The sequence below is a fragment of the Bactrocera neohumeralis genome, unplaced genomic scaffold (assembly GCF_024586455.1).
Source record: "Bactrocera neohumeralis isolate Rockhampton unplaced genomic scaffold, APGP_CSIRO_Bneo_wtdbg2-racon-allhic-juicebox.fasta_v2 cluster10, whole genome shotgun sequence".
Classification (NCBI taxonomy): domain Eukaryota; kingdom Metazoa; phylum Arthropoda; class Insecta; order Diptera; family Tephritidae; genus Bactrocera; species Bactrocera neohumeralis.
In genome coordinates, this window is record NW_026089623.1 from 20,150,413 (window position 1) to 20,163,332 (window position 12,920).

General features: G+C 36.4%; 1 protein-coding gene across 4 annotated transcripts in view; it reads right to left on the minus strand.

Annotated features, from left to right (window-relative positions):
• The window catches only part of LOC126765199 (electroneutral sodium bicarbonate exchanger 1), a 784,165-nt gene that overhangs the window by 204,263 nt on the left and 566,982 nt on the right, over nucleotides 1–12,920 (minus strand). For 2 of the 4 annotated variants that reach the window (XM_050482807.1, XM_050482805.1), the window contains one exon: nucleotides 4,071–4,315. The exons of 1 other annotated variant lie outside the window; for it this stretch is intronic. In XM_050482807.1, coding sequence (XP_050338764.1) covers nucleotides 4,071–4,315 — 245 coding nt within the window. The remainder of the gene's footprint in view (nucleotides 1–4,070; nucleotides 4,316–12,920) is intronic. One more of the 4 variants, XM_050482806.1, reaches the window with a different exon arrangement.

The following is a 12,920-nucleotide window of genomic DNA, read 5'->3' on the forward strand; positions in this document are numbered from 1 at the left end:
GTAAAATAGGAGGTTACATAATTTCTATGATCATCGATTCGGGCTCTAAATTGAACCTGATCAGCCATTCAGATTGGCAACGATTATGCGAGGAAAAGGCTGTTATGTTTAACTCACGTACTGAATCAGCGAATCATTTTCGGGCATATGCTTCAGATCGTCTACTCAAGGTTTTACAAGTTTTCGAGGCTCCAATTTCGGTACAAAACGATCCGGAACTGATTACTACATTTTATGTAATCGAAAATGGTAAACAATCGCTATTAGGACGGGACACGGCTATCGAACTCAACGTTTTAAGAGTAGGTTTGGACGTGCGTAGAGTTGAGGAAGCGGAACCGTTTGCCAAATGGCGTGATGTTTCTGTCAAGCTGTCTATTGACGAATCTGTGGTTCCTGTGCAACAACCCATGAGACGTGTGCCGACGGCGTTGGAGGGCAAGATAACTGAGAAACTGGAAGAGACTTTAAAGTTGGACATTATCGAACCAGTAACTGGCCCAAGTGCCTGGATATCGCCGGTGGTGATTGCCTTTAAAGATGATGGCGATATTCGGGTATGTATAGATATGCGCCGGGCAAATAAAGCAATACAGAGAGAAAATTACCCTTTACCGATTTTTGACAACTTTATGACCAAACTAAGGGGAGCCAGGTATTTCTCTCGACTTGATTTAAAAAATGCCTACCATCAGTTGGAGTTGGCTGAGTCCAGCAGAGAAATTACTACATTTATTACGCACCGGGGTTTGTTTCGTTATAAACGTTTAATGTTTGGAGTGAATTCGGCTCCAGAGATATTTCAGAGACTAATGGAGGAATTAATATCTCCTTGTCAAAATGCATTGAACTATATTGATGACGTAATCATTTTTGGAAGCGACCTTGAAGAACATGATAAGGCACTGGAAATGGTTAAGACAATCTTTAAAACAAATAATGTCTTGCTGAATGAAAAGAAATGCATAATAAGAACTCAAAGGCTGAAATTTTTGGGACACATCCTGTCGGATGAGGGGATTGAAGTTGATCCCGAAAAAGTAAAAGTGATCACAGCATTCAGAGCGCCGAAAAATAAAGAAGAAGTACGTAGTTTTCTTGGTTTAGCCACATATGTGGGTAAGTTTGTAATTGACTTGGCAGACAGCACCGAACCTCTAAGGAAACTAATGAGGAGCAAGGAAAAATTTGTTTGGGGCAAAGAGCAGGACGACGCATTTCAGGGAATAAAGGCGAAAATTGCTGCGGTATCGAAACTCTCATATTTTAATCCACAGGACAAAACGTGTTTAATTGCAGATGCTAGTCCGGTGGCCCTGGGTGCCGTATTAGTGCAATTTGATAAGGCAAATATTTCGCGGATCATTTCATTTGCCAGTAAGAGTCTCTCACCGGTGGAAAAGAGATATTCACAAACCGAAAAAGAAAGTTTGGCTTTGGTGTGGGCTGTGGAAAAATTTTATTATTATTTGGCAGGGCTTAACTTTGATCTAATAACCGATCACAAGCCACTAGAAACCATATTTAAGCCAACCTCACGACCCCCAGCGAGGATCGAAAGATGGTTGCTAAGGTTACAGTCATATCGTTTCCGAGTGATATATAAACCAGGGAAAGAAAATATTGCGGATTCGCTATCAAGGCTTTCCCAAGAAAACAACGCTGATCCATATGATTGGGCCGGAGAGCAGCATATTTTTCGAGTAGTGTCCACTTTGATACCGAAGTCGCTCTCCATATCACAGATTACCGAGATGTCTATATTAGACGAAGAGATACAAGATGTAGTGACGTGTCTATGTCAGGACTCGTGGAAAGCAAATATGTCAAGCCCATATTATCCTTTTCGTTTGGAGCTGTCTATAGTTGGTGATATCCTATTACGGGGAACTAAATTAGTTATCCCACGAAAGTTGCGAGAAATAATTCTGGGCCTCGCACATGAGGGACATCCAGGAATAAGTGCAATGAAACGGAGGTTACGCTCCAAAGTTTGGTGGCCTTGTGTGGACAAAGATGCTGAAAAATACGTAAAGACTTGTCAAGATTGCCTTATAGTGTCAATGCCACCAAAACCAGCTCCGATGGAGCGGCACCCTTTCCCGAATGGTCCCTGGAAATGCTTAGCAACCGATATTTTGGGTCCTTTACCTAATGGGGATAATATATTGGTACTAATTGATTACTACTCCAGATATATGGAGTTCAAAGTGATTAAGTCGATAACATCTAAAACCATTATTGATGAAATGGAAGAGATATTTTCAAGATTGGGATTTCCAGAGACACTAACGTCTGACAATGGAAGGCAATTCGTAAGCGTTGAGTTTAAAAGTTTTTGCAGTACCAACGGCATTCGGCTAATGACTACGCCCCCATACTGGCCTCAGGCTAACGGCGAAGTAGAAAATATGAACAGGTCCCTAGTGAAACGTTTAAAGATAGCTCATGCAAATAACGACAATTACAAGAAAGAAATTCAGAAGTTCGTTTTGATGTATAATGTTACTCCGCATGGTACCACGGGCGCTCCACCGACAGAACTAATGTTTAACAGAGTAATAAGAGACAAAATTCCCTGCATTCAGGACCTTGTGGGGGAAATGGCAGACTCAGAAGAGAGAGATAAGGATATGCGGGAAAAAGATAAAGGGAAACAGTTGACTGACAAGGCCAGGAGTGCGGGAGATGTTGACATCCAAGTTGGAGATACAGTACTCCTAAAGAATGTAATATTTCCGCATAAGTTGACACCCACATTTGATACTACCACGTATAAAGTAGTAAAGCGAGAAGGAAATGTTGCGCAGATTTCCGCTGGTGGTAAAACATACACCAGGAATGTTGGTCATTTGAAAAAGATTGTAACCACAAACCCATTGAGTCCTGCAGCGCCAGTTTTCCTCGACGCCGAGTCTTCCCGAACAACCTCAACATCTGAGGATCAGCAGAAGCTAAGCGAGAACCTCAAACTACGTCTGGAGAAAAAGGAAGGAATGTGGAGATCTGTACCTGTTAAAGAAAGTGACAATACGCTTTCATAATTTAGCAACAAGGAGGCTTTGATGTAACGTGTCTGTGAATACGACATTTAATATTAGATTTATATTTGACGCCGACTGTGCCGGACGGAAAGTCCGATAGTTATTAATATAATATTATAATTGTTAGTTATATATGTAAATTATAATAAATCGTGATATCGCAGAATATTACAGAACGTATTCAAACAAAAAATATTTTTTTAATTGCCAGCTATTTTAAAGCTTAATTTTAAGCGTTTGAAGTGAAATGGCATATCAGTCGGAATTATAGGGATACGCCGTATAAAAAAACTTCAAGATTCAGTACAAGTACAGGACCAACAGATAATTTTCGTGCATTACGTTCACGCTGCGATGCATTAGCTTGTGTGCGTTCATCATATGTAAATAGATGTATTTGAATTGTAAATAAAATATAAAATAGTTAAATTTGACATTTTGGATTAAAAATCTTTTGAATTTTTTTTTTGTGTTGTCACATGGCTAATTCCGTAAGGTGCAGTAAAATTCAGAGTAAGTAAAAACTAAATTATAGTCTTATTAGAAGAATTAGTTCTTGCGATATACCAAGTCCAATTTACGCTTTCACAAATACTGTTACTCATTAGGAACAATATGGTAATACAACAACAGAAAAATGAAATAGATAACATAATGCTGGTTGCTGTTGAAGTTCCATAAAAAATTCACACTAAATGTTTAACAATTAGTTCTTGGATAAATAAAATAGAATATTAACTGATTAATTTTTTGTCAGTATTTCAATAGGGAATAATTTGTTGTATACCTCTGTTTCAAATATTGTTGTGTTGATATTGTTCAGGTCATTTACATTTAGATTTAAGAACTGTAACAGTTTTGGATTATGAATTTGTTTTGGCAGTTCAAAAAAAGTAGTTACAGCGCCCGAGAAACTAAATTCAATTTAATGTATCTTGGCTAACTATAGAATAATTTGAATATTAAATTATTTATACGTATAAATTTTTGATATTTGTATATTTGGAATAATAAGTGTAAACTTACTCTCCAGAGCTACTTATATGCCTTACTTTAGCAGACACTGGAATAATAAACTGGTCGCTTAAATTGGTGTCGTATATGTGATGCCATGATTGTTTTACAAAAGTGCCTGAAGTAGCACATTTCTCCCCTGAAGTATCGAATTGGGATCCTTTATCGTTTTCTTCAAATATAACATTTACAGTTCTTGTGTCATTTGAGAAACAAGAAACATTTCGATGAGTGTTGGGTCGTACAGGACGTTTAATCTTAAATGAATAAAACGAGCAAAGTTTATTAGTCGATAAAAATGTCGAAATTAATTAAAAATGAAATGGTTTGAAATAAAAGAAATAATTATTAATAAGAATAATATAACATATATATGTATATATAAGAATAATATAAGACATATTTAAACAAATACACATTAAAATAATATTTAGGAAGTAAGAAAAGGCTAAGTTCGGGCGCAACCGAACATTTTATACTCTTACAACTTGTTCGAATCAAAGAGTGGGAAATACTATAAGATGTAAAACGTTAATCAGAAAATCTTAACCCAAGCATTTTTATATACATATATGTATACTATATATAACTCATACACTGACCGACTTACTCAACATAAAGTTTGTTAGAAAAACGAAAGTCATTATACATACATACATATGTAATATACGGGAGTTGGGTATCGACCAGATTTTATCTATTTTTGCCAATACCACGTACTATTAACAAGCCAGATACTAAACAACGTTCCCTGGGTTTCATATTGTATCTCACCTACAGTCACCAATCATATGGAGTAAAGTCAGCCAGGCGTTCGAAAGTGCTGATAAATATTAGATATAAGGATAAATTCGTAATTTTTTCAATTGAAATTTATTTGCGTGAACATATTCAAAATTAAACCTCATGTGCATTCCCTCGGCCTCTTATACCGACAAAAATGTTTTCGGCCTAATTCGTAAATAAAATTTTCACAGTCTTAAATTAGTTTATTATATGAATAATAGTATATGTTCACTAGATATACATATGGCTAAATGAGCCTTAGTCGCCTGCCCCACACCACACCTACACCCATCACTAATACGCACACTCACCACACTTACGTCGACATCACCACACTCCACATCAACACCACCCACACGCGCGAGCGCAGGATCCACACACTAAAACACACACCACATCACTCCACTGAAAAAGGGTCCGCTTTTACACAAGTCAGTATTGATTCGTCCATTACTGAATGCACGTCGCCTTTTCGCCACACGCCGCTAGTTATCGCCATTTATTAGAAGGCAAATTTCTATTGTTAAATAAAAGCGTCGGAGGTTTTATTTTAAAACACACTATTTGGCACAAGTGGTAAGTCCAGCGGGCAGTGAGTAAAACATTGGTCCTTCGAGCCGCAAATACAAAAAAATTGTTCAAAAAAAAAATTTCAAAATTCGTGCACAAAATTAAATAAGGCGACATATACATACACATATAGAAATATACAAAAATTTAATGCAATATACATACATATGTAGGTATATACAAAAAGTATGGCAAGTATTATTAAAGTGAAGTGACAAATACTTACCTATGTACATACAAAAAAAAAAACAAAGTTGAAAACGGAAAGCACACAACGGTTCCCTACCGATACATCAAACTCAAAAAAAAAAAAAATTTTTAATCAAAATCAAAAGAAAAAAAAAATTTTATGCTAATACGAAAAATTTTAAATCGCGTTTGAGACATATAAATATACATATAAGTACAATATTATGCTGAACAACTATACATAAAACAAAACAACAAAAAAAAAAAAAAACAGTCTGGCGCGTAAACTAATTGAATTCTAAACGGACGCGAAGCTTCACACCAAACAAGTGAAAGGAAAACAATAAACTCAATGTGCAATAATTTTCAAAAAAAATAATAATAAATAATAAACTTAATAATCGTGGAAATAAAACATACTAAAGACATCTACATAAGTACGAGCGAAACAACAACAGGAAGAGCAGAAAGAAAAGGAATACCGTGGCCCACCATAGTAACATCAACATCAGCAGCAACAGGAAACAAATAGGATACAACTGGAACACAGCGACAACTGCGAACAACCCCCACTTAACCGCATACTAAAGCCCTCAAATACCCTTGAAGCGGCCCAAAATGAGTGTATCGACTCCATTTATTCGGTTAAAATTTTTATATATTGGCATATATGTATGTTTGTTGAAAGTTACAGTTCAACTTTCTAAAAACTGTATACTTTAATAAAACGGTTGCTACCAAACTGTTTGAACTTACGGTGATTTCCGGGAAACCGAAAACAGTTTGGTACATTACATGTGTACAACCAAATATATGTATGAACAGTATATAGTATAATATATAATTATATATACATATACTGGCATATACATATCTGTTAAAAGCCTAGTTATGCTTACACTTGTGTTCACAAGCACACAAAGTTTATAAAAAAAAAACATTTTCAAGTATTCACTTGACAACATTTTCCGGCAATACCCCTTATACTCAAAACAGTATAAGCAGGATTGCGCTAAGTATGCTAAGGCAATTTCGAAAATTAAAATAAAAGGAACAATATCAACGATACATATATGCACAATATTCACAACGTATATACATACATATACATTACATAAGTTAATCTTTTGGTTAATTGAAAACCAAAAAAATATAATTTTTCACGGAGCTGCATTCGGGCAGCGCTACCGCATATCTTTATTGAGTTTTACAAACTGAAGTTAGCTTAACCGAATTACAATATTTATGCTTAATTCTAACTTTAATAATTATAGGTGGCGTGATTCTCTTCCACGAATCTTATGCTGCACAACAGGTAATGCTGACGCTGACCATGCACTTTATGGTGCATTTCGGTCACACGTGCCGGAAGTTGTAAGTCGATACTTGAGTAAGAAGTGTTGTGTTAACTCTTCCCCTCTTAGTTCGATCGTCCGCGATCGGTGTTATTGTTGGGCTGCGATGTTGTAATTTGCAGGAACGGGCCTTTCTGCACGTTTGCAATAAATTCTGCTTCTGGGCTAAGCGAAATGTACATTTTTTGTTTTTCTTTGATAATAAAAAATAAAATTCCAGTAGTGACTACTATAATTAAAACAATTGAAATATCAGAACTTAAGCTAATTATTGAGGATACACTGTTTCCATTCTTTAGTAATTTAAAATTATTTTCATGCTGAAGCTGTTTTATGTACAATGCTTCCATCTTTATTTCTTTATTAATTTCGTTTGTATCATTTATTTTTGTTATTACATTTGGTAATACAAATGTTTCAAATATCCTCAAGTTTACATACATTGAAATATGTTCTATTAGAAATCTTTATCTCACAATTTTCGAACCTTAATAAAAATGTGCCTTTTTGGCTTATATTTTGTTTATTACAATTTTGGGTTATATTTGAATTAAAATTCTTAAAGTGCCTGGTAGCACTTCTATTACATCAGGTTTATTAAAATTTTCAAGCTTACAGCTCGCTTCTTTAAACATTAATATATTGCCTATACATGTGTCTTCAATTCTTGTAATATTCTTTTCTAAATTATCCTTAATTTCTAATTGGTACATTTTATTGTCCTCGTCTACAAGGATTTCTAAATGGCTTAGTATCACTGATTTATTATTAATGTTTGGGATGGGTTCAAACTTTATTTTGGATAATGTATTCTGGGAATATTGAGGTATGAGGAGGGATAGGATGATTGTATTTTCCTGAAATAGTACGACTGTTCTAATGTGGCTGTAACTTTCAAAATTGCTAATATGATTCAGTTCAGTAGGGTTTAGTATGTCCGTTGGCAAGATACCTAATTTAGTTGAAAAAATAATTTGTCCGATGTCATCTACGTGATTACGTAAAAGCGATATGTCGTTGTTAATTTGGTAAGTATGCATGATGAATTGAATTTCGTCCTCTATTGTCTTTATTTTATTTTGTGCTAATTCAGTAAATTCGTTTATGTAACTACTAATAATAGTTTGTTGTTTGTTTATGTGGTCTGTAATGTTCGTTATCTGTCCAGAAAGAAAATCGCTAATTTGCATTAGATTGTTAACATTATTCGTGGTAATTTCTTCGTTATTATGAATTTGTGTGAGAGCGTCCCTAATTTCTTTTTCCTCGTCACTGTCCATGGAGCCTGCTATAAATTTTAGTCCTTTTCCTACGATATTGAGTAAGCCTCGTTTGACTTTAAAGTGCGGATGCAAACCGTCTAACTTGGCTTCTAATAAAACAAAATTTTTATGGATTGAGTCAAGAAATTGTCTGTCCTCAAAAGTGATTGCTTTTAGAGTGTTAATGTTGCCTGAAATAAGCGATAGCGTTTCTTCATATTTCGTTAAATTGATGAAATGTAAAATTTTGTCGTAATGGTTGATTGTCCTTACTTCTCCTGTCTTAATGGGTAGGTACCCGTTGTTGTTGGTAAGATCCTGTATGTCAATTTGTTGTGTGATCACGGTCAATGTCATCGTTAGTTGAATCAGAAAGGTGTAGTAGCGGGTCATTATGACTAACTGGAAAAATAATTTTTAACATTGTTTAATATTTTTTTTGTGAACGATTTTACCTGACTTAGTTTTAATTGTGGAATTGTAGTTCTGCTCTACAATTTCCTTTCTGTATTTAGAAGATAATTTTAACGGGGTTCGATCTTTATTATGGTACAAAAGGTCGATATTCTGTTTAGTTAATAATTTCCTAGCAGTTTCCCCTCTCTTCTTATCTAGTAATTTTGGGTCACTACAAACTCTTCTGCCAAAGAAAGCTTCTACGGGTTTCTTTGCAGTAGTGGAATGAATTGAATAATTGTATTCTCTTACCGATTTCTCCAGTAATTCGTTAAAAGAATTATGCGTTTTTTCGCTTTGCAAGCAACGCATGATCTCCTGTAGAGTGGAATGAAACCGTTCAACCTGTCCATTTGAGGAGCTGGTGTAAGGGGCTGTTCGAAATATTTGTATGCCGAACTCATTCTCAATCATAAAATTTATTGACTCAGATTTAAATGATCTTTCATTGTCAAATACTACCGTTTCCGGTATGAGGGAAAGTAGTATATCTCTCAGAGGTTGCCTGATATCCTCTGCAGCTTTAGATTGTATGGGTTTCGCGACAGCAAATTTTGAAAATTTATCTACGGCTGTCAAAATCAACTGTTTTCCTATAATGAGGATATCTAAGTGAACTATTTGACCAGGAAACCGTGGAATTGGAGTGGCCTGTATTTGAGGCTTTGGCGGATGCCGTTCGTATTTATTAACTTTGCATGTTTCGCATTTTTTCATAATTTTTTTAATTTTATTTGCCATTGCAGGAAAATAATATTTTTCTATCTAGTATCTGCATTCTATTTTCCCTGCAATTCCTATGTGCTCTATTATGGGTGCTAACTATTATTTCTTCTTGCTCTTGTTCATTCGTTATGTCCTTTACCATTATTTGGGTAAACCTAACTTTATATTTGTTAAAGTGTAAGGGATATAATAACTGAATTTTTCCCATAATATGCTCATCCGTTTTTATGCAATTTATGACGGACGGATTGAGGGATCTTTTTAAAATATCTATCAAATTTTCATCAGTATATTCGGGTTCGGTGATTAGATGGCGATGATACGTTGGAAATATAATTTTGAATTGGTAACTCGAGATTACGTCTTTATTTAAGAATATTTGATTTTTGAATGCATTAATAGGTGCTTCAACGCTATATATTAAATTGTGGGATGAACTTCCATCCGAATGAGTCGCTGTAGAGAGCGAATTCAATGGTGTATCATGAGGTATTCTAGACAAGGCGTCAGCTACGACGTTACCCTTGCCAGGCCTGTAGTATAACTCATAGTTATATTCTTCAAGGATCGCCTTCCACCGCTTCATTTTACTATTGCTATTCTTGTTGCATAGGTTAAAGGTTGGTGGTCGGTCGTGATTTTTACCTTGCGTGAACCGTATAGGTAATTTCTGAAGGAGTTTAATGCCCATATTATTGCAAGCATCTCCTTTTCGTTTGTTGCGTAGTGCTCTTCGGCTCTACTCAACGTTCGCGATATAAAAGCTATCGGCTTATCGTTTTGCGACAAAACTGCGCCTATGGCGAAGTTTGAGGCATCAGTAGCCAGTTCAAATTCCTTTTCGAAATCTGGGAAAGCAAGGATAATGTCCTTGGACGTTAGGGAATTTTTAATTTTGATAAAAGACTCGATTGCATTTTTATCGAGGTCAATCTTAATGTTGGCCGATTTGTTTTTAGACGTTCGGCCTTCTTCCCCTCTCAAAAGCGATGTCAAGGGTTTGGCGATTTTTGCGTAATCTCTAACAAATCGCCTGTAATATCCGGACATACCTAGAAAGCTACGGAGTTCTTTTAAATTTTTGGGCTGTGGAAAATTGGAAATTGCATCCACTTTTGCCGGATTGGTTTTTATGCCGTTTGGTGTAATGATGTAACCTAAAAATTCCGTTTCCCTTTTAAAAAAGTTGCACTTATCCAACTGCACCTTCATGTTGGCTTCATCTAGGGTCCTAAAAATTGCTTCAATGTGTCCGAGATGTTCTTCCTCGGTTTTACTAAAGATTATTATGTCATCAATATAGACATAACAACATTTCCCGATATATTCTCGCAATATATCGTCTAATGTGCGTTGGAATATTGATGGCGCATTTTTCAGGCCAAAAGGTAAACGCGTGAATTCGTATTTTCCATTGTTTATGGAAAATGCGGTTTTTTCAATGTCAGATTTTTTTAGTGGAATCTGGTGAAAACCACTTTTTAGATCAAGTACAGAAAAAAAATTGCTGTTGCTCAGCTGGGAGATGACTTCTGTTATCTCGGGGATAGGGTACCTATCCGCAGTCGTGACTGCATTGAGCTTTCTGTAGTCGATGACCATGCGGTACTGTTTGTTTCCCGCTGAATCCGCCTTTTTGGGTACAATCCAAACTGGGGAGTTGTACGGCGACCTTGACGGCCTTATTATACCATCATTTAGAAGCTTTTTTACTTGGTTTTCTACTTCGCCTTTTAGAGCTGCGGGGTATGGGTAGAATTTCGTGTAAACTGGTGAATCACTCGTTGTCCTAATTTGGGCAACAACTTTGGTTGTATATGTAAGTTTCTCATCGGGTTCTGAGAAAAGATTTCTGTAGGAGTTGACAACGTGATTCATTTTTGTTTTCGTTTGAGGAGCCAACGTTTCCTCTTTTATATTTACTGCATTGACTGCTCTAGAAGGCAGCTGCTTTAATCTTATTGCCTTACCATTTCTTATTTTCATGTAGTTTTTGTTTGTGTAAATTACGGCCTCTAACTCCTTTAGAGTGTCGTTACTTAGTATGCCATCAAAAGTTACTAAAGAAGGCATGAGGTAGAATTTTATCTCCTCATTCATATCAAACAACTTTGCTTTTGTATGCTCGCATATTTTTATGCAACCTACAACGGTTTTTGCATAATTTTTTTTTACGTAATTCTTGCTTGAACCCGTATCTATTAAAAATTTAAAGATTTTTCCGCTCTCCGCTTTTACTTCAAAATAGGGTAGCGAAGAGCCCATCATGCTAAAAAATTAATGCTCGTTTGTTCAACGATATTCTCATCTTTCGCCTGTTCTGTGGCTAGATGAAAAGTTCTTTTATATTTATTTGGTTGATGATGAGCAGTCGGCTGAGGTCTTTTGCCATAAGCCTGGTTTTGGGTGGGTCTATTCATATAATTTATCCTACGGGAGTGGATGCTTGGGTCTACATCCATCGGTTCTGGCCGCTGTTGAGGTTTGGGTGGTCTAGGGGGGTAATTGTCGTTATGCTGCCCTATTTGACCAAGAAATTGTGGCCGTGGTTACCAAATAGGTTGGTTTGGCTTGGGAAAATGAGCCAGTTGGGGATAAAATTGTTGTGTTTACTGCTGCACAAAGTTTCTCCTTGGTGGCAGCTGAGGGGGTTGTCCTTTCCTTGCGTTAGTCGCATGATTTGTGCGAAAAGTTTGGTTCTCTAGTTTCATACACAGATGAAGAGCCTGTGGCAAGTCCGCCGGTTCCCGTATTCCTAAGAGTCTGGGTAAGTCCCCATTTAGTCCTCTTATAAATGTGTCTAATGCTTTGTCCCTGTATGCCTGTGTCAGGAGGCACAAGGATTCATTGCCCATTTCGAGGCATCCTAACTTGTTTAAAATCAGCGAAAGGTGTGTATACACCTGCTGGTAGAATTCAGGGACGGGTCTGTTCCCTTGTATCAATGTCGTCATTTGGTACTCGAGAGTGGACAAGTCTCTCTTGTCGCCATAATGCATCGTTAGACATTTTGATATGGCCTGCCAATCAAGCGGCGTGTTGTAAGATTCTAAGGCGATGTCGGCGTTGCCGACTATTTTATTTCTTATCACACTTAATATGCCAAAATACTTTGGTTGTCCTTTCAATGGCTCGTATATGGCCAAAATTCGATCAACACCTTTCTTCCAGGAGTTGTATTCTCCTGGCTGTCCCGAAAAATCCTTAAGAGATTTAACTATGTCAGGAATTTTATCTAATTCCCCTAAATTGTTCCTATGTCTATCCTCGATTTGTTGGTCTACTACTTGCGACGGAGGGGGGTTAAGTACTGACTGTACTACCTGTGGTCCTTGTTGTCTAAGTATGTCTGTGGCAATTGTAGATATTAGCCTAGTCAAATCATCTACTGATAACTGAGCAGATTGTGGGGGGGCGACAGAAGTTTGGGATGAGGAAAGAATTGGTGGACGAACTAGGTTATTGGGATTTGCCATTTTTACAAAATACTATGTATATAATTATAAATATATTTAGAA